This window comes from Silurus meridionalis, chromosome 24 (genome assembly GCF_014805685.1).
Source record: "Silurus meridionalis isolate SWU-2019-XX chromosome 24, ASM1480568v1, whole genome shotgun sequence".
NCBI classification, from domain to species: domain Eukaryota; kingdom Metazoa; phylum Chordata; class Actinopteri; order Siluriformes; family Siluridae; genus Silurus; species Silurus meridionalis.
The window spans coordinates 497,050-517,696 of NC_060907.1; the positions used below are offsets into that span (position 1 = coordinate 497,050).

Below are 20,647 nucleotides of genomic sequence, written 5' to 3' on the forward strand. Positions count from 1 at the left end.
CCTGTGTGTGTGTGTGTGTGTGTGTGTGTGTGTGTGTGAGAACAGAAACCAGCTACACAAGTGCGTTTACAGCAGACCTTTATTTAGCCATCACTGCTCTAGTACAAATAAGAGAAGACCTAGTCATGAAGATGGACATGAAACCCAGACGAGGCAGGTGTGTGTGTGTGTGTGTGTGTGTGTGTGTGTGTGTGTGTGTGTGTGTGATTTCTATAGTTTAATATGTGGATTACAGCAGAGAGAAATTACACTGCACAAGCTGAAGGTTATTCCATTATACAATCAATCAAAGCGCTTTACTGATCATCAATAGGAGGAACCACATGCACTCATCAGCCAATCACAGCCCTGCATTATTAAGGTCATGTGATTCACAACCAAGAGGTGAAGAGAAACAGACAAGCTGACAGAAGCAACACAAAATGTCTCTCACACACACACACACACACACACACACAAACACACACACAGTAATTGTCCTCACTCTTCCACATGAATTTACTGTAAATCTTGCAGGGCAGAACAAAGGATTGTGGGTAATTTAAAATAGGGAAGAATTGTGTTGTGGAAGTGGGCGGGGCTCACTGAGTGTCTCCTGTCTTCACCTCCTCATACTGAGGCTCCTCCTCCTTCTCCTCCTCTTTCTCTGCATCATCGTCTGTCCGCGAATTCGGCACCCACAGACCCGAATCGATGCAGCGCTTCATGTGATGCCGCCTCCTACACACACACACACACACACACACACACACACACACACACACACACACACACACACACACACACACACACACACACACACAGCATTGTTTGTCCCATGCTGCACAGCTTGGGTTAAGATTTAATTAAAGATATCAATAAAATTTAAACCCGACCAACACATCTCAAATACTGATTTTCTTCAGGAGCTCACTGATCTTCTCCAAAACCTCAATGACCCTCTTCAGGGTCCTCACTAACCTCCTCTCTTAGTTTGCTCATCCCCTGTGGGTCTTTGTTGACCTTCTCCAGAACCACAGTGATCTTTTCTGGGATTGCACCTCACCAACCTTCTCTCCAGGTCCTCAGTTACCTTCTCCGAGACCTTGTTCATCTTCTGCTGCACGCTGCTAATCTTCTCCATGGCCTCATTTACCACTAACCTCACTACTTCTCCAGTGTCTTGTTCACCTTCTCCTGGGCCTTCTGCAGGACCTGATACATCTTCAGCAGAAATTTAAGGATCCTCTCCTCAACTTCAGGGCCTCAGTGATCCTCTGCAGGACCTCATTAATGTTTCTATCACAATTCTCCCTGTTTTTAATGTTGCAGATCTTATTAAAGACTGAATCTCTGTAGCCGATCAGACTAACTCATGGTTTCTAGAATGAAGTATGGAATTTGTCTCAGGTGATGAGGTCATAGTAACCAGGAGAGCTGCGAGAGTGTCTAGAACATACCACAATGTTTGCACTATTCTGATGTACTACAGTCACTGTAAAGGAGACACTGAACACACACACACTAACCGTTGGGTCCATTTTGCTGATGTAATCCTGTAACATCTGGATGTCTTTTTCATCAAAGCACTTCTGCATTTCCTGTTTGAGGAAACACACACACACACACACACACACACACACACACACACACCATTATAGTCTGTGACCTACTGATTGTTCTCCACAGCTGTGTGTGTTTGTATGCAAGTGTATATGTGTAGCCTCTATAGAAGGAGGACACTATGATGACTATAAAGAACTGCTCTGGGGAGTCTGTAACTACTGTAAGCACTTCATGATGCACAGTTGAAGTATGTGTATGTATTATTGTATATCTTTCTGTCAGTCGGTCAGTCTGTTAATCATTTATTGAATTTGGTCTTGAGTAAGTCACTGTTTCTATTGTAATGTACTTAGTGGGGACATGAAGCATGTTAGAATCATCATATAAATCCCTTTGTACAAAACACACACACACACACACACACACACACACACTTCACAGGTTTAACATAGTGGGGATCTAGTCTAATAAGATTACTTTTAACTCCATTTTTTAATTCTTGTTTTAACAACTTAATTATTATAGGAATAATGCAGGAATAATGACAATAAGTTTGTTGTTGAGGCACTTGTTAAATGTGGCATATAAGTAAGCTTAATGTACAGTAATCCAGTCTGTCAGTAAACAAATTAAAACATGATGATCAAGACTTTTAAGTGGTATCATCTTTTTATTCTATATTAATTAGTGCTTTTAGAAAATGCAAAATCAGAATTTACTGTAAAGTGTTAGGACGAAGTTTTGTATAGTTCCCCCCCCCATTTATTTTTTTTTTACACTTTTTCTCCTTAACAGACTTTGGTTAATTATTTTAACAGTGAGGATGAAGTTTTGAGTTTAAGACGATCACGATAAGATACCTTATAAACTTATTACATTTTCTATTTTTATTGTTACTGCTAATTTATTTACCTGCTCATACTTAAATGACTTTATTTTTGAAAAGTTGAATAATGTGAAGTGAAGTTACTGAAAATAAAAGTTGAAAAAAGACCATCTTTTTTGATCCTCTTAAAATCTATTTTCTAAATGCATGTTACTATTGTTAATAATTTAATGACCTATATGCTGTTTATTTTCTTTTATTTCATTGGTCTTCAATCTTATGAGCTATAACCTTTATAAACTTATTTTATTCTGCTTAAAATACACATACTCAAAACACTCAACTTAGAATTAATAACATTGCAACATTTAGTGTAATTTTGTGCTGTCTATTGTATATTGTCTACTGGCTATTTGTTGTCTGTGCTGCATGCTGACTGTTATATGTTCATCTGCACATACAGGTGCATCTCAATAAATTAGAATGTAATTGAAAAGTTCATTTATTTCAGTAATTCAACTCAAATTATGAAACTGGTGTATTAAATAAATTCAATGCACACAGACTGAAGTAATTTAAGTCTTTGGTTCTTTTAATTGTGATGATTTTGGCTCACATTTAACAAAAACCCACCAATTCACATCAAAAAATTTGAATACTCCATAAGACCTTGACCCCAGCCTCAGTCCGTTCTTTGTGAAGTTCACCCAGATTCTTGAATGGATTTTGCTTGTCGAGTCTCTCACACTTTTTCCTTCCACTCATCTTTCTGTTAACATGCTCAGATACAGCACTCTGTGATCAGCAGCTTCTGTGGTGATGAATGTTTGTAGCTTCTCCTCCTGGTAAAGGGGGTCAATGATTGTCTTCTGGACAACATCAGATCATCAGTTTTCCCCATGATTGTGTTGCCCAGTGAACCAAACTGAGAGACCATTTTGAAGCCTCAGGAACCTTTGCAGATGTTTTGAGTTGATTAGATGATTGGCATGTCTCCATATTCTCATTTACTGAGATTTGAAGAGATGTGAATTGGTGGGTTTTTGTTAAAGCCAAAATCATCCCAATTAAAAGAACCAAAGCCTTAAATCACTTCAGTCTGCTTTTAATTTATTAATTAATTTATTTCACATTCCACATTGTAATTCATTGAGATGCACCTGTATTAGTTAGTGTGTGTGTGTGTGTGTGTGTGTGTGTGTGTGTTGTACCTTGGGCAGAGTGTCGTACACCTCCACAGGGTCGAGGCCTCCAGGTCCGAGGCGTTTCTGTCTCTCCTCTTCCTCGTACTCCTTCATGGCTTTCTCAATGCGGATCTTCGCCCGGCCGCGTACGCGTTCCTTAAACGACTCCAGTTCATCGTTAAAGGCGTCCTGATACTGCTGATCTGCCGTCTGACACACACACACACAATCAGGGAAAGGTTTATCAGTATCCACACACACACACACACACACACACACACACACACACACACACACACACACAATCAGGAAAGGTTTATCAGTATCCACACACACACACACACACACACACACACACACACACAATCAGGAAGGGTTTGTCAGTATCCACACACACACAAAAATCAGGGAAGGGTTTGTCAGTATCCACACACACACACACACACACACACACACACACACACACACACACACACACACACACACACACACAAAATCAGGGAAGGGTTTGTCAGTATCCACACACACACACACATTTGGAAACAGTGTTTTTGTCTAAGAAACACTTCTGTGTCCACACTTTGAAACAATAAAATATGAGATTGTTTTTGAAAGCCTCTGTTCACGCACAGTCCACACACAGTCACGTGAAATGTTGTAAGTCTATCCTACATCTATACAAGTACGTTTTCGGTGACTAAAAATGGCGTCTCAGTGTGGACAGAAGACCAAACAGCGAGAATAATATGTTTTCAGACTAAATCAGTGTGGAACAGAGCTGCACGGTTCGGGAAAACGTCAATATTGTGATATAATAAAAGGTTGATTGTGTATTAAAGGAAGCAGCACACAGATCAGTGATCATGATGAAATGTGTATTTATAAAGAGAGGTTAAAAAAAATAACATTTGCATTCATGAGACATTTCTTGTGAGAGAGAGAGAGATCTAACAGATGTAGAGTTTTTGGCCACCAGTTCAGTGTTGATCTGCTCAGCATCCACCTTCACCTGGTCTCCACACTGGAACGTCACGTGACCACACACGTGCACTGCCTAAACTCAGACTGTCTGGTGTTTTTCTGTTTTGTTAGCAGCACAGAAAATCTACAATCTGCTCTCAGAAAGTGTGTTCATACACTCACACTCACACACACACACACACACACACACACACACACACACACACACCTTGATCTTAGAGAAGAACTGGCGAAAGCAGCCTCGGGGGTCGACCTTCAGGCTTTTTGCAAGTTCCAGGATGAACTGCATAACAATGGTCTGATGGGCCACCTGCTCCATGAGAGCATGTTTCTGAAACACACACACACACACACACACACACACACAAGATGGCAGGTTATCTAGTAAACAGTAGGCACAATCAGTTCCTGTGGTAACCATGGTAACACCTGCTGTAGTATAATTTAGTGTTGTGAGATTTGAAACACAGCCTTGATCACCCCCTCCCCTCGTATCTATGTGACAGTGAGGTGGATTGGGACACTGCCTCAGACAGACAGGTGTGTGTACCTCCTCCACCTCCAGGTCGATGCACATGATCACCAGGTAGTTCGCCGTCTCTTCACACACCAGGTGAGGGTTATCAGACAGGTACTTCTGACTGTCATCCCATCGACGCAGCATTCCTGTACACACACACACAGTTCAGCGAAGGGTAAGATAAATTAATTGTGCGCACACACACACACACACACAGTTTAGTGAAAGGGTAAGATAAATTAATTGTGCGCGCACACACACACACAGTTTAGTGAAAGGGTAAGATAAATTAATTGTGCGCACACACACACACACTCACCAAAGTGTTTGATCTGTTTCTCATACTTCTCCACAAAGGTCTTGTGCTTCTGCTCCTTTTCCTCCTCTGTCTCCTCTTTTACATCAGGCTTTATATTCAACACGCTCTACCAGAGAGAGAGAGAGAGAGAGAGAGAGAGAGAGAGAGAGAGAGAGAGAGAGAGAGAGATTGGGGGGTAGAGAAAGAGAGATGGGGAGGTTAAAGAGGTGCATTAAAAGTAATGATCAGTGTTATCTCAGAGTGATTGGGGAGAACAGCACCACCTGTTGGCTATGCATGGTGTTCATGTTCCATCCACTGTATGAATCTGTACTGCTGCTACGTGATTTGCTGATAGGATGTGTGTATGATGGCCAGTGGGTGTATAGTCAGGGTATAGAGTGAACCTGAACACTCAAGGTGAAGCTACATTCCAGAACTTCTTCTACCCAGGCTGTGGTGCAGAGGAGGCCTAGTACAATGACTGGAGCAGTGTAGTGTAGAGAGCTTAGGTTGTAGTGTATACAGTATAGCGTGTCTGGTGTAGTGTAAAGTGTGTACAGTGTATAGTGTAGTGTATATGGTGAAGTGTGTATAGTGTAGTGTGTATGGTGTAGTGTGAAGTGTGTACAGTGTAGTGTATATGGTGAAGTGTGTATAGTGTAGTGTGTATGGTGTAGTGTGAAGTGTGTACAGTGTATAGTGTAGTGTATATGGTGAAGTGTGTATGGTGTAGTGTAAAGTGTGTATAGTGTAGTGTGTATAGTGTGAAGTGTGTATAGTGTGAAGTGTACAGTGTAGTGTAGTGTGTATAGTGTAGTGTATATGGTGAAGTGTAGTGTAGTGTAGTGTGTATGGTGTAGTGTAGTGTAGTGTAGTGTATATGGTGTAGTGTATATAGTGAAGTGTGTATGGTGTAGTGTAGTGTATAGTGTAGTGTGAAGTGTGTATAGTGTAGTGTATATGGTGAAGTGTGTGTATGGTGTAGTGTGAAGTGTATAGTGTAGTGTATATGGTGAAGTGTATGGTGTAGTGTGAAGTGTGTAGTGTATATAGTGTAGTGTATGGTGAAGTGTAGTGTATAGTGTAGTGTGTATGGTGAAGTGTGTATAGTGTGTAGTGTAGTGTAGTGTATGGTGAAGTGTGTATATGGTGAAGTGTGTATAGTGTAGTGTATATGGTGAAGTGTGTATGGTGAAGTGTGTATGGTGTAGTGTAGTGTGTAGTGTGTAGTGTATATGGTGTAGTGTGTAGTGTATAGTGTGAAGTGTGTACAGTGTATAGTGAAGTGTGTAGTGTGTGTGGTGTAGTGTGAAGTGTACAGTGTATAGTGTATAGTGTAGTGTGCATGGTGTAGTGTGTATGGTGTAGTGAAGTGTGTATGGTGTAGTGTGAAGTGTACAGTGTATAGTGTAGTGTATATGGTGAAGTGTGTATAGTGTAGTGTGTATGGTGTAGTGTAGTGTGTAGTGTAGTGTATATGGTGAAGTGTATAGTGTAGTGTGTATGGTGAAGTGTGTATGGTGTAGTGTGTATAGTGTGTGTATAGTGTGAAGTGTGTAGTGTGTAGTGTGTAGTGTGTATAGTGTAGTATATGGTGAAGTGTGTGTATGGTGTAGTGAAGTGTGTACAGTGTAGTGTGTATAGTGTAGTGTGTATAGTGTGAAGTGTACAGTGTAGTGTAGTGTATAGTGTGTATAGTGTGTATAGTGTAGTGTGAAGTGTGTGTATAGTGTGAAGTGTGTAGTGTATAGTGTATATGGTGTAGTGTATAGTGTAGTGTGTAGTGTGTATAGTGTAGTGTATAGTGTGTGTATAGTGTAGTGTATATGGTGAAGTGTGTATAGTGTAGTGTAAAGTGTGTACAGTGTATAGTGTAGTGTATATGGTGAAGTGTGTATAGTGTGTGTATAGTGTAGTGTGTATAGTGTGAAGTGTGTATAGTGTAGTGTGAAGTGTGTATAGTGTGTAGTGTATATGGTGTAGTGTGTATATGGTGAAGTGTGTATGGTGTAGTGTAAAGTGTGTACAGTGTATAGTGTAGTGTGAAGTGTGTATAGTGTAGTGTATATGGTGAAGTGTGTATGGTGTAGTGTAAGTGTGTATAGTGTAGTGTATATGGTGAAGTGTGTATGGTGTAGTGTAGTGTGTATGGTGTAGTGTAGTGTGTAGTGTGTACAGTGTATAGTGTAGTGTGCATGGTGTAGTGTGAAGTGTGTACAGTGTATAGTGTAGTGTATATGGTGAAGTGTGTATAGTGTAGTGTGAAGTGTGTATAGTGTAGTGTATATGGTGAAGTGTGTATGGTGAAGTGTGTATGGTGTAGTGTAAAGTGTACAGTGTATAGTGTAGTATATGGTGAAGTGTATGGTGTAGTGTGTATGGTGTAGTGTGAAGTGTGTACAGTGTAGTGTATATGGTGAAGTGTGTGTATAGTGTAGTGTGAAGTGTGTACAGTGTATAGTGTAGTGTGTATGGTGAAGTGTGTATAGTGGTGAAGTGTGTATAGTGTAGTGTGTATGGTGAAGTGTGTATGGTGTAGTGTAAAGTGTGTACAGTGTATAGTGTAGTGTATATGGTGAAGTGTGTATAGTGTAGTGTGTATGGTGTAGTGTGAAGTGTGTACAGTGTAGTGTATATGGTGAAGTGTGTATATAGTGTAGTGTGTATGGTGTAGTGTGAAGTGTGTACAGTGTAGTGTATATGGTGAAGTGTGTATGGTGTAGTGTGAGTGTGTATAGTGTAGTGTGAAGTGTGTACAGTGTATAGTGTAGTGTATATGGTGAAGTGTGTATGGTGTAGTGTGAAGTGTGTACAGTGTATAGTGTAGTGTATATGGTGAAGTGTGTATACTGTAGTGTGCATGGTGTAGTGTGAAGTGTGTACAGTGTATAGTGAAGTGTATATGGTGAAGTGTGTATAGTGTAGTGTAAAGTGTGTACAGTGTATAGTGTAGTGTATATGGTGAAGTGTGTATAGTGTAGTGTGCATGGTGTAGTGTGAAGTGTGTACAGTGTATAGTGAAGTGTGTATGGTGTAGTGTGTACAGTGTGTAGTGTGTATAGTGTAGTGTGAAGTGTGTACAGTGTATAGTGTAGTGTGTGGTGTAGTGTGTACAGTGTAGTGTGTAGTGTGTATAGTGTAGTGTATATGTGAAGTGTGTATGGTGTAGTGAAGTGTGTATGGTGTAGTGTGTACAGTGTGTAGTGTAGTGTATAGTGTAGTGTGTATGGTGAAGTGTGAAGTGTGTGTAGTGTATGGTGAAGTGTGAAGTGTGTACAGTGTGTAGTGTAGTGTGCATGGTGTAGTGTGAAGTGTGTACAGTGTATAGTGTAGTGTGTATGGTGAAGTGTGAAGTGTGTACAGTGTATAGTGTAGTGTGTATGGTGTAGTGTGTACAGTGTATAGTGTAGTGTGTATGGTGTAGTGTGTATGGTGAAGTGTGAAGTGTGTACAGTGTATAGTGTAGTGTATGGTGTGTAGTGTGTACAGTGTGTAGTGTAGTGTGTATTGTGAAGTGTGTACAGTGTATAGTGAAGTGTGTATAGTGTAGTGTGTACAGCGTATTGTGTAGTGTGTACAGTGTAGTGTGAAGTGTGTACAGTGTATAGTGTAGTGTAAAGTGTGTACAGTGTATAGTGTAGTGTGTATGGTGTGGTGTGAAGTGTGTACAGTGTAGTGTGTATGGTGTAGTGTGTACAGTGTATAGTGTAGTGTGTATGGTGAAGTGTGAAGTGTGTACAGTGTATAGTGTGTAGTGTGTATGGTGTAGTGTGTACAGTGTAAAGTGAAGTGTGTATGGTGTAGTGTGTACAGCGTATTGTGTAGTGTGTATAGTGTGTGAAGTGTGTACAGTGTAAAGTGAAGTGTGTATGGTGTAGTGTGTACAGCGTATTGTGTAGTGTGTGTATAGTGTATTGTGAAGTGTGTACAGTGTAAAGTGAAGTGTGTATGGTGTAGTGTGTACAGCGTATTGTGTAGTGTGTATAGTGTAGTGTGTATGGTGAAGTGTGAAGTGTGTACAGTGTATGGTGAAGTGTGAAGTGTGTACAGTGTATAGTGAAGTGTGTATAGTGTAGTGTGAAGTGTGTACAGTGTACAGTGTATAGTGTAGTGTGTATGGTGAAGTGTGTACAGTGTATAGTGTAGTGTGTACAGTGTATAGTGTAGTGTGTGTATAGTGTGGTGTGTATGGTGAAGTGTGTACAGTGTATAGTGAAGTGTGTATAGTGTAGTGTAAAGTGTGTACAGTGTATAGTGTAGTGTGTATAGTGAAGTGTGTATGGTGAAGTGTGAAGTGTGTACAGTGTATAGTGTAGTGTGTATGGTGAAGTGTGTACAGTGTATAGTGAAGTGTGTATGGTGAAGTGTGAAGTGTGTACAGTGTATAGTGTAGTGTGTACAGTGTATAGTGAAGTGTGTATGGTGAAGTGTGTACAGTGTATAGTGTAGTGTGTATGGTGAAGTGTGTACAGTGTATAGTGTAGTGTGTATAGTGTAGTGTGTATGGTGAAGTGTGTACAGTGTATAGTGAAGTGTGTATGGTGAAGTGTGAAATGTGTAGGATGTAGAACAGTGTGTAGGATGTAGAACAGTGTGTAGGCTGTAGGATATAGTGTGTAGGGTGTAGGATGTAGAACAGTGTGTAGACTGTAGGGTGTAGGATGTAGAACAGTGTGTAGACTGTAGGGTGTAGGATGTAGAACAGTGTGTAGACTGTAGGGTGTGGGATGTAGAACAGTGTGTAGACTGTAGGGTGTAGGGTGTAGTGTGTACAGTGTATAGTGTAGTGTGTGGGATATAGTGTGTAGGGTGTAGGATGTAGAACAGTGTGTAGACTGTAGGGTGTAGGATATAGTGTGTAGGGTGTAGGATGTAGAACAGTGTAGACTGTAGGGTGTAGGATATAGTGTGTAGGGTGTAGGGTGTAGGATATAGTGTAGGGTGTAGGATATAGTGTGTAGGATATAGTGTGTAGGGTGTATGGTATAGGGTGTAGAAGTGTGTAGGATATAGTGTGTAGGGTATAGTGTAGTGTGTAGGGTATAGTGTGCAGGGTGTAGGGTATAGGGTGTAGAAGTGTGTAGGATGGAGTGTGTAGGGTGTAGTGTGTGGGATATAGTGTGTAGGGTATAGTGTGTAGGGTGTATGGTATAGGGTGTAGAAGTGTGTAGGATGGAGTGTGTGGGGTGTAGTGTGTGGGATATAGTGTGCAGGGTGTAGGGTATAGGGTGTAGAAGTGTGTGGATGGAGTGTGTAGGGTGTAGTGTGTAGGGTATAGTGTGTAGGGTATAGTGTGTGGGGTATAGTGTGTAGGGTGTATGGTATAGGGTGTAGAAGTGTGTAGGATATAGTGTGTAGGATATAGTGTGTAGGGTATAGTGTGCAGGGTGTAGGTATAGGGTGTAGAAGTGTAGGATGGAGTGTGTAGGGTGTAGTGTGTAGGATATAGTGTGTAGGGTATAGTGTGTAGGGTGTAGTGTGTACAGTGTATAGTGTGAAGTGTGTAGGATGGAGTGTGTAGGGTGTAGTGTGTAGGATATAGTGTGTAGGTGTAGGGTATAGGGTGTAGAAGTGTGTAGGATGGAGTGTGTAGGGTGTAGTGTGTAGTGTATAGTGTGTAGGGTATAGTGTGTGTAGGGTGTAGGGTATAGGGTGTAGGGTGTAGAAGTGTGTAGGATGGAGTGTAGGGTGTATAGTGGAGAATGTAAGGGTGTAGGGTGTAGTGTATGGTGAAGTGTGAAGTGTGTAGGATGGAGTGTGTAGGGTGTAGTGTAGTGTATATAGTGTAGTGTGTGGGGTATAGTGTGTAGTGTGTGGGGTATAGTGTATAGTGAGGCGTGTAGGGTGAGTGTGTAGGGTGTAGTGTGTGGGATATAGTGTGTAGGGTATAGTGTGTATAGTGTGTGGGGTATAGTGTGTATGGTGTGGTGTGAAGTGTGTAGGATGGAGTGTGTAGGGTGTAGGGTGTAGTGTGCAGGGTGTAGGGTATAGGGTGTAGAAGTGTGTAGGATGGAGTGTGTAGGGTGTAGTGTGTGGGATATAGTGTGTGGGGTATAGTGTGTGGGGTGTAGGGTATAGGGTGTAGAAGTGTGTAGGATGTAGTGTGTGGGGTGTAGTGTGTAGGTATAGTGTGTAGGGTATAGTGTGTAGGGTGTAGGGTATAGGGTGTAGGGTGTAGAAGTGTGTAGGATGGAGTGTGTAGGGTGTAGTGTGTAGGGTATAGTGTGCAGGGTGTAGGGCAGGGTAGCCATCCAGTCAGAGACCGAGAGCCACATTTTTACTGTGTTACCATAAAGAGCCACATCACAGATTTACAGATTTATTGTAAATGTCACACACCAACATAATGACAGAAATTGACTCCTACAGTTCTAAGACCACTGCACTGTCTCACACACACACACACACACTCTGTTTAACCAAGTCTACAAACAAAAATATAATAATGTACAATAGCGTTTTCCTTTTACTGCATGTTACTTAGTGGGACTTTTGGCATTCCTTGCCTTGAACAATCTCCTTCAAATCTGCCTCGTATTCCGTTGTTGCCACTCGAAGCAATTCTTTCACATGAGTGTCAGTCAGAACAGATCGATGCTTTGATTTCACGTGTTTCAGGGTAGAAAACACAGCCTTTGTGTTTTTTTTATGTCCGTGTTCACTTCACTTGAGTTCAATACGTTATTTTCGTCAAATGCGCATGTGCGTGAGATGAATATACCGCAGGGGGGCAATTAATTTTTTACAAGGGGCCACATGAGAAACCTGAATTGTGTCAGAGGGCCACACCAACGATAATATTTTAGGGATGCACCGAAATGAAAATTCAATTCAAAAGGCAATGAAATCCATAATTTTTGTGTTATGCCTTTTGCCTTGGCACCATCACTGGAAAACTTTCCTGCCTTTTCAAAAACGTCCTCTACAGACGGAGTGCGCATGCTCGGATTGACTTTACTTTTCTGCGCCGCGTTCTTCTCATATTTAGAAGGCAATCGGGATGTTTGGATTTCAGGTGATAAATTAAACCCGACTTGGAGAAACTCTTTGCAGATACACCCCCTCTTGAAATTTCAGCATTGCATGTTTTGCAAATCGCTCTCCGCACACCGCAGACATGTTGCTCTTATCCAGATAACCGTGTGCTGCTGCGCTTTTTTATTGCGTCATTACAATTGTGTTTCTGCCGTGTTGTTTCGGTGATTTAGGTATTTCCGAAAATTCTCGGTGCATCCCTGTAATTTATGATTGGCCTCATGCCAAGGTCTGATATACCGCAAAGTTTCCCAGTAGGGGCAAGCTCATTTAAGTCTTAAAATACCGTATTGAACTCAAAGCGAACACGCACATTAAAAACAAACACACACAAACTTCAATATGAACGTAAGAGCCGCATGAAACCAGCCAAAGAGCCGCAGGTTGGCCACCCTGGTGTAGGGTATAGTGTGTGGGGTGTAGGGTGTAGGGTATAGGGTGTAGAGTATAGGGTGTAGGATGTAGTGTGTAGGATGTAGTGTGTAGGATGTGGGGTATAGTGTGCAGGGTGTGGGATGTAGAACAGTGTGTGGGATATAGTGTGTAGGATATAGTGTGTAGGGTATAGTGTGCAGGGTGTAGGTATAGGGTGTAGAAGTGTAGGATGGAGTGTGTAGGGTGTAGTGTGTAGGATATAGTGTGTAGGGTATAGTGTGTAGGGTGTAGGGTATAGGGTGTAGAAGTGTGTAGGATGGAGTGTGTAGGGTGTAGTGTGTAGGATATAGTGTGCAGGGTGTAGGGTATAGGGTGTAGAAGTGTGTAGGATGGAGTGTGTAGGGTGTGTGTGTAGGGTGTAGTGTGTAGGATATAGTGTGTGGGGTATAGTGTGTAGGGTGTAGGGTATAATGTGTAGAAGTGTGTGGGATGGAGTGTGTAGGGTGTAGGGTGTAGGATATAGTGTGTAGGGTGTGGGGTATAGGGTGTAGAAGTGTGTGGGATGGGTGTGTAGGGTGTAGTGTGTGGGATATAGTGTGTGGGGTATAGTGTGTAGGGTGTAGGGTATAATGTGTAGAAGTGTGTAGGATGGAGTGTGTGGGGTATAGTGTGTGGGGTGTAGGGTATAGGGTGTAGAAGTGTGTGGGATGGAGTGTGTAGGGTGTAGTGTGTAGGTGTAGTGTGCAGGGTGTAGGGTATAGGGTGTAGAAGTGTGTAGGATGGAGTGTGTAGGGTGTAGTGTGTAGGATATAGTGTGTAGGGTATAGTGTGTAGGGTATAGGGTGTAGAAGTGTGTAGGATGGAGTGTGTGGGGTGTAGTGTGTAGGATATAGTGTGTAGGGTATAGTGTGTAGGGTGTAGGGTATAGGGTGTAGAACAGTGTGTAGGATGGAGTGTGTGGGGTGTAGTGTGTAGGGTATAGTGTGTGCAGGGTGTAGGGTATAGGGTGTAGAACAGGGTGTAGGATGTAGTGTGTAGGATGTAGTGTGTAGGATGTGGGGTATAGGGTGTGGATGTAGAACAGGGTGTAGGATATAGTGTGTAGGATGTAGTGTGTAGGATGTAGGTTATAGGGTGTAGGATGTAGAACAGTGTGTAGGATGGTGTGTAGGGTATAGTGTGCAGGGTATAGTGTGCAGGGTGTGGATGTAGAACAGTGTAGGATGTAGTGTAGGATGTAGAACACTGTGTGGGGTGTGGTGTGTGGGATGTAGTGTGTGGGGTATAGTGTGTAGTGTGTAGGGTATAGGGTGTAGGATGTAGAACAGTGGGTGGGATGTAGTGTGTAGGATGTAGAACAGTGTGTAGGGTGTAGTGTGTGTAGGATGTAGTGTGTGGGGTATAGTGTAGGGTATAGTGTGTAGTGTGTAGGGTATAGTGTGCAGGGTATAGTGTGCAGGGTGTAGGATGTAGAACAGTGTGTAGGATGTAGTGTGTAGGATGTAGAACAGTGTGTAGGGTGTAGTGTGTAGGATGTAGTGTGTAGGGTATAGTGTGTAGTGTGTAGGGTATAGGGTGTAGGATGTAGAACAGTGGGTAGGATGTAGTGTGTAGGGTGTAGGGTGTAGGGCAGGGGTGTCAGGCGTGCATGTGGTCAGTTTTAATTGGCCCGCAGCAAATTCTGAAAATATAATTGAACATGGCGCTTGAGCTCAACTCTGTTGCACTTCTCAGTTTCAACACTAGATGGAGCCAGTCACAGAAAAGGTGCTTCTCCACTAAACAAAATTAAGCAAAGAAAAATATTTACCACGAGTCACCAGAAATGGCAGCACCGAAGAAACGCAAGATAGCAAGTGAGTGTAGAAGATTTCAAACACGGTGGGAAAATGAATATTTCTTTAAAGAAATCAACGGAAAGTGTGTCTGTTTGATTTGCAATGAAGATGTTGCCGTGATGAAAGAGTATAATGTCCGTCGGCACTATGAGACCAAGCATCAGAGCTACGCATCGTACATAGGTGCCGAACGAGCACAGAAATTCAAGCAAATGGCAGTTAGCCTGCAAGCTCAACAACAGTTTTTTTTTCGTGCTAACAAAATACAGGAAAACGCCACAGCAGCAAGTCGACAAGTTTTTGAAAGAGAAGGGCCGACCTCTTCATAAACTGAGTGACCCTCTGTGGCTGGCAGACCTGGCATTTTTAGTTGATCTCACTCATCATCTGAATACACTGAACAAGAACCTACAAGGCAAAGAACAGCTGGTGTCACACCTGTATGCGCACATGAAAGCCTTCTGTGTAAAGCTCCGCCTGTTTGAGACACAACTACGAAGCTTTAATGCTGCACACTTCCCTGCGCTGTCTGAAATCAAGTCTGCTTGTCCAAAGGCAGACCTTTCTGCTAAAAAGGAGAAATATGCTTCTGTAATTACATCTCTCGTGACAGAATTCAACCAGCGTTTTCAAGATTTTTCTGTCATTGAAAACAAATCAAGCTGTTCTCGACCCCCTTCCTGGTGGATGCAGAAGAAGTGGAGGAGAGTCTGCAGTTAGAACTGATTGAAATGCAATGTGATGATTCTCTGAAGAGTCAACATCAGCTTCTCTCCCTCCCTGACTTCTATCAGAGTTTGGATCATGCCAAGTTTCCTCTGATGAGACGCCATAAAAGAATGATGAGCCTGTTCGGCTCAACATACATATGTGAACAAACATTTTCTCTGTTAAATCAGAACAAAAGCAGACTGAGATCCAGAATGACCGATAGCCATCTCTGTGAAGTCCTTCGTGTCTCAACCACCAAACTTTCTCCTGACATCCCAGCCATCCTTCAATCCAAAGGACAGCATCACTGCTCCCACTGAGAGCAATGTTCTTCACATTATAGGTGAGTTAGAAATACACACAGTAATCATGTGTCAATATGTCACCTCTTGTGTGTGGCCCGGGCCTTTGCTTATTTTTCTGTATTTGGCCCTCACCAAAAAAACTTTGGACACCCCTGGTGTAGGGTATAGGGTGTAGGATGTAGAACAGTGTGTAGGATGTAGTGTGTAGGGTGCAGGGTGTAGGATGTAGAACAGTGTGTAGGATGTAGGGTGTAGGGTGTAGGGTGTAGGATGTAGAACAGTGTGTAGGATGTAGTGTGTAGAGTATAGGGTGTAGGATGTAGAACAGTGTGTAGGATGTAGTGTGTAGAGTATAGGGTGTGGGATGTAGAACAGTGTGTAGGATGTAGTGTGTAGAGTATAGGGTGTAGGATGTAGAACAGTGTGTAGGATGTAGTGTGTAGAGTATAGGGTGTGGGATGTAGAACAGTGTGTAGGATGTAGTGTGTAGAGTATAGGGTGTAGGATGTAGAACAGTGTGTAGGATGTAGTGTGTAGAGTATAGGGTGTAGGATGTAAAACAGTGTGTAGGGTGTAGGGTGTAGGTGTAGGATGTAGAACAGTGTGTAGGATGTAGTGTGTAGGTATAGGGTGTAGGATGTAGAACAGTGTGTAGGATGTAGTGTGTAGGGTGTAGGGTGTAGGATGTAGAACAGTGTGTAGGATGTAGTGTGTAGGATGTAGGGGTGTAGGATGTAGAACAGTGTGTAGGATGTAGTGTGTAGGGTGTGGGATGTGAACAGTGTGTAGGATGTAGTGTGTAGGGTGCAGGGTGTAGGATGTAGAACAGTGTGTGGGATGTAGAACAGTGTGTGGGATGTAGTGTGTGGGGTGTAGGATGTAGAACAGTGTGTAGGATGTAGTGTGTAGAGTATAGGGTGTAGGATGCAGAACAGTGTGTAGGATGTAGTGTGTAGAGTATAGGGTGTAGGATGTAGAACAGTGTGTAGGATGTAGTGTGTAGAGTATAGGGTGTAGGATGTAGAACAGTGTGTAGGATGTAGTGTGTAGGGTGTAGGATGTAGAACAGTGTGTAGGATGTAGTGTGTAGAGTATAGGGTGTGGGATGTAGAACAGTGTGTAGGGTGTGGGATGTAGTGTGTAGGGTGTAGGGTGTGGATGTAGAACAGTGTGTAGGATGTAGTGTGTAGAGTATAGGGTGTAGGATGTAGAACAGTGTGTAGGATGTAGTGTGTAGAGTATAGGGTGTAGGATGTAGAACAGTGTGTAGGATGTAGTGTGTAGGTATAGGGTGTAGGATGTAGAACAGTGTGTAGGATGTAGTGTGTAGAGTATAGGGTGTAGGATGTAGAACAGTGTGTGGGATGTAGTGTGTGGGATGTAGTGTGTAGTGTGTAGGGTGTAGAACAGTGTGTAGGATGTAGTGTGTAGGGTATAGTGTGTGGGGTGTAGGATGTAGAACAGTGTGTAGGATGTAGTGTGTAGGGTGTAGTGTGTAGGATGTAGAACAGTGTGTGGGATGTAGTGTGTAGAGTATAGGGTGTGGGATGTAGAACAGTGTGTGGGATGTAGTGTGTGGGGTGTAGGGTGTAGGATGTAGAACAGTGTGTAGGATGTAGTGTGTAGGGTGTAGGATGTAGAACAGAGTGTAGGATGTAGTGTGTAGGGTGTAGGATGTAGAACAGTGTGTAGGATGTAGTGTGTAGGGTATAGGGTGCAGGATGTAGAACAGTGTGTGGGATGTAGTGTGTAGGCTGTAGGGTATAGGGTGTAGGGTATGGGGTGTAGGATGTAGAACAGTGTGTAGGATGTAGTGTGTAGGGTATAGGGTGTAGGATGTAGAACAGTGTGTGGGATGTAGTGTGTAGGCTGTAGGGTATAGGTCGTGGGGTATAGGGTGTAGGATGTAGAACAGTGTGTGTGTAGGATGTAGTGTGTAGGGTATAGGTGTAGGATGTAGAACAGTGTGTGAGGATGTAGTGTGTAGGGTGTGGGATGTAGAACAGTGTGTAGGATGTAGTGTGTAGGGTGTAGGATGTAGAACAGTGTGTGAGGATGTAGTGTGTAGGGTGTGGGATGTAGAACAGCGTGTAGGATGTAGTGTGTAGGATGTAGAACAGTGTAGGATGTAGTGTGTAGGGTATAGGGTGTAGGATGTAGAACAGTGTGTGGGATGTAGTGTGTAGTGTGTAGGGTGTGGATGTAGAACAGTGTAGGATGTGGTGTGTAGTGTGTAGGTGTAGGATGAAGAACAGTGTGTAGGATGTAGTGTGTAGGGTATAGGGTGTGGGATGTAGAACAGTGTGTAGGATGTAGTGTGTAGGGTATAGGGTGTAGGGTGTAGGATGTAGTGTGTAGGATGTAGAACAGTGTGTAGGATGTAGTGTGTAGTGTGTGGGGTGTAGGATGTAGAACAGTGTGTAGGATGTAGGGGTGTAGTGTGTAGGGTATAGGGTGTAGGATGTAGAACAGTGTGTAGGATGTAGTGTGTGGGGTGTAGGATGTAGAACAGTGTGTAGGATGTAGTGTGTAGGGTATAGGGTGTAGGATGTAGAACAGTGTGTAGGATGTAGTGTGTAGGGTGTGGGATGTAGAACAGTGTGTAGGATGTAGTGTGTAGGATGTAGTGTGTAGGGTGTAGAACAGTGTGTAGGATGTAGTGTGTAGGGTGTAGGGTATGGGTCGTAGGGTATAGGGTGTAGGATGTAGAACAGTGTGTGGGATGTAGTGTGTAGGGTGCAGGGTGTAGGATGTAGAACAGTGTGTGGATGTAGTGTGTAGGATGTAGAACAGTGTGTAGGATGTAGTGTGTAGGGTGCAGGGTGTAGGATGTAAAACAGTGTGTAGGATGTAGTGTGTAGGGTGTAGGATGTAGAACAGTGTGTAGGATGTAGTGTGTAGGATGTAGTGTGTAGGGTGTAGGGTGTAGGGTATAGGGTGTAGGATATAAAACAGTGTGTAGGATGTAGTGTGTAGGGTGTAGGGTATAGTGTGTAGGGTGCAGGGTGTAGGATATAAAACAGTGTGTGTAGGATGTAGGTTGTAGGGGTGTAGTGTGTAGGATGGTGTGTAGAGTATAGGGTGTAGGATATAAAACAGTGTGTAGGATGTAGTGTTGTAGGGGTGTAGTGTGTAGGATATAGTATGTAGGACGTAGGATATAAAACAGTGTGTAGGATGTAGGTTGTAGGGGTGTAGTGTGTAGGATATAGTATGTAGGACGTAGGATATAAAACAGTGTGTAGGATGTAGGTTGTAGGGTGTGTGTGTAGGATATAGTATGTAGGACGTGGGATATAAAACAGTGTGTAGGATGTAGAGTTGTAGGGTATAGGTCGTAGGGTATAGGGTGTAGGATGTAGAACAGTGTGGGATGTAGTGTGTAGGGTGTAGGGTGTAGGATGTAGAACAGTGTGTGGGATGTAGTGTGTAGGGTATAGGGTGTAGGATGTAGAACAGTGTAGGATGTAGTGTGTAGGGTGTAGGATGTAGAACAGTGTGTAGGATGTAGTGTGTAGGGTATAGGGTGTAGGATGTAGAACAGTGTGTAGGATGTAGTGTGTAGTGTGTAGGGTGTAGGATGTAGAACAGTGTGGGATGTAGTGTGTAGGATGTAGTGTGTAGGGTGTAGAACAGTGTGTGGGATGTAGTGTGTAGGGTGTAGGGTATAGGTCGTAGGGTATAGGGTGTAGGATGTAGAACAGTGTAGGATGTAGTGTGTGTAGGGTGCAGGGTGTGGGATGTAGAACAGTGTGTAGGATGTAGTGTGTAGGGTGTAGTGTGTGTAGGATGTAGAACAGTGTGTAGGGTGTAGGGTGTAGTGTGTGTAGGGTGTGGATGTAGAACAGTGTGTAGGATGTAGTGTGTAGGATGTAGGTTGTAGGTGTAGTGTGTAGGGTGTGGGATGTAGAACAGTGTGTAGGATGTAGTGTGTAGGGTGTAGTGTGTAGGGTGTGGGATGTAGAACAGTGTGTAGGATGTAGTGTGTAGGGTATAGGTCGAGGGTATAGGGTGTAGGATATAAAACAGTGTGTGTAGGATGTAGTGTGTAGGGTATAGGGTATAGGTCGAGGGTATAGGGTGTAGGATATAAAGCAGTGTGTGGGATGTAGGTTGTAGGGTGTAGTGTGTGGGATATAGTATGTAGGACGTGGGATATAAAACAGTGTGTAGGATGTGGTGTTGTAGGGTGTAGTGTGTAGGATATAGTATGTAGGACGAGGATATAAAACAGTGTGTGTAGGATGTAGGTTGTAGGGTGTAGTGTGTAGGATATAGTATGTGGGACGTAGGATATAAAACAGTGTAGGATGTAGGTTGTAGGGTGTAGTGTGTAGGATATAGTATGTAGGACGTAGGATATAAAACAGTGTGTAGGATGTAGAGTTGTAGGGTATAGGTCGTAGGGTATAGGGTGTAGGATATAAAACAGTGTGTAGGATGTAGGTTGTAGGGTGTAGTGTAGGATATAGTATGTAGGACGAGGATATAAAACAGTGTGTAGGATGTAGTGTTGTAGGGTGTAGTGTGTAGGATATAGTATGTAGGACGTGAGGATATAAAACAGTGTGTAGGATGTAGAGTTGTAGGGTGTAGTGTGTAGGGTGTAGGATGTAGAACAGTGTAGGATGTAGAACAGTGTGGGATGTAGGTTGTAGGTGTAGTGTGTAGGGTGTAGAACAGTGTGCAGGATATAGTATGTAGGACGTAGGATATAAAACAGTGTGTAGGGTGTAGGATGTGGGTTGTAGGGTGTAGTGTGTAGGATATAGTATGTAGGACGTGAGGATATAAAACAGTGTGTAGGATGTAGTGTTGTAGGTGTAGTGTGTAGGATATAGTATGTAGGACGTGAGGATATAAAACAGTGTGTGGGATGTAGGTTGTAGGGTGTAGTGTGTAGGATATAGTATGTAGGACGAGGATATAAAACAGTGTGTAGGATGTAGTGTTGTAGGGTGTAGTGTGTAGGATATAGTATGTAGGACGTGGGATATAAAACAGTGTGTAGGATGTAGGTTGTAGG

General features: G+C 42.8%; 1 protein-coding gene across 2 annotated transcripts in view; it reads right to left on the bottom strand.

The window, feature by feature from the left end:
* Positions 1–310: 310 nt before the first annotated feature.
* cdc37 (cell division cycle 37 homolog (S. cerevisiae)) overlaps positions 311–20,647 on the bottom strand; it is a 24,786-nt gene continuing 4,449 nt past the window's right edge. The window contains exons 3-8 of one of the 2 annotated variants that reach the window (XM_046838262.1): positions 5,376–5,481; positions 5,087–5,202; positions 4,745–4,867; positions 3,583–3,765; positions 1,501–1,580; positions 311–717 (exon numbers count right to left, since the gene is read on the bottom strand). In XM_046838262.1, the coding sequence (XP_046694218.1) occupies positions 582–717; positions 1,501–1,580; positions 3,583–3,765; positions 4,745–4,867; positions 5,087–5,202; positions 5,376–5,481 (744 nt within the window). In that variant the 3' untranslated portion in view covers positions 311–581. Of the gene's footprint in view, positions 718–914; positions 1,581–3,582; positions 3,766–4,744; positions 4,868–5,086; positions 5,203–5,375; positions 5,482–20,647 lie in introns of those variants that run through there. The other variant, XM_046838261.1, reaches the window with a different exon arrangement.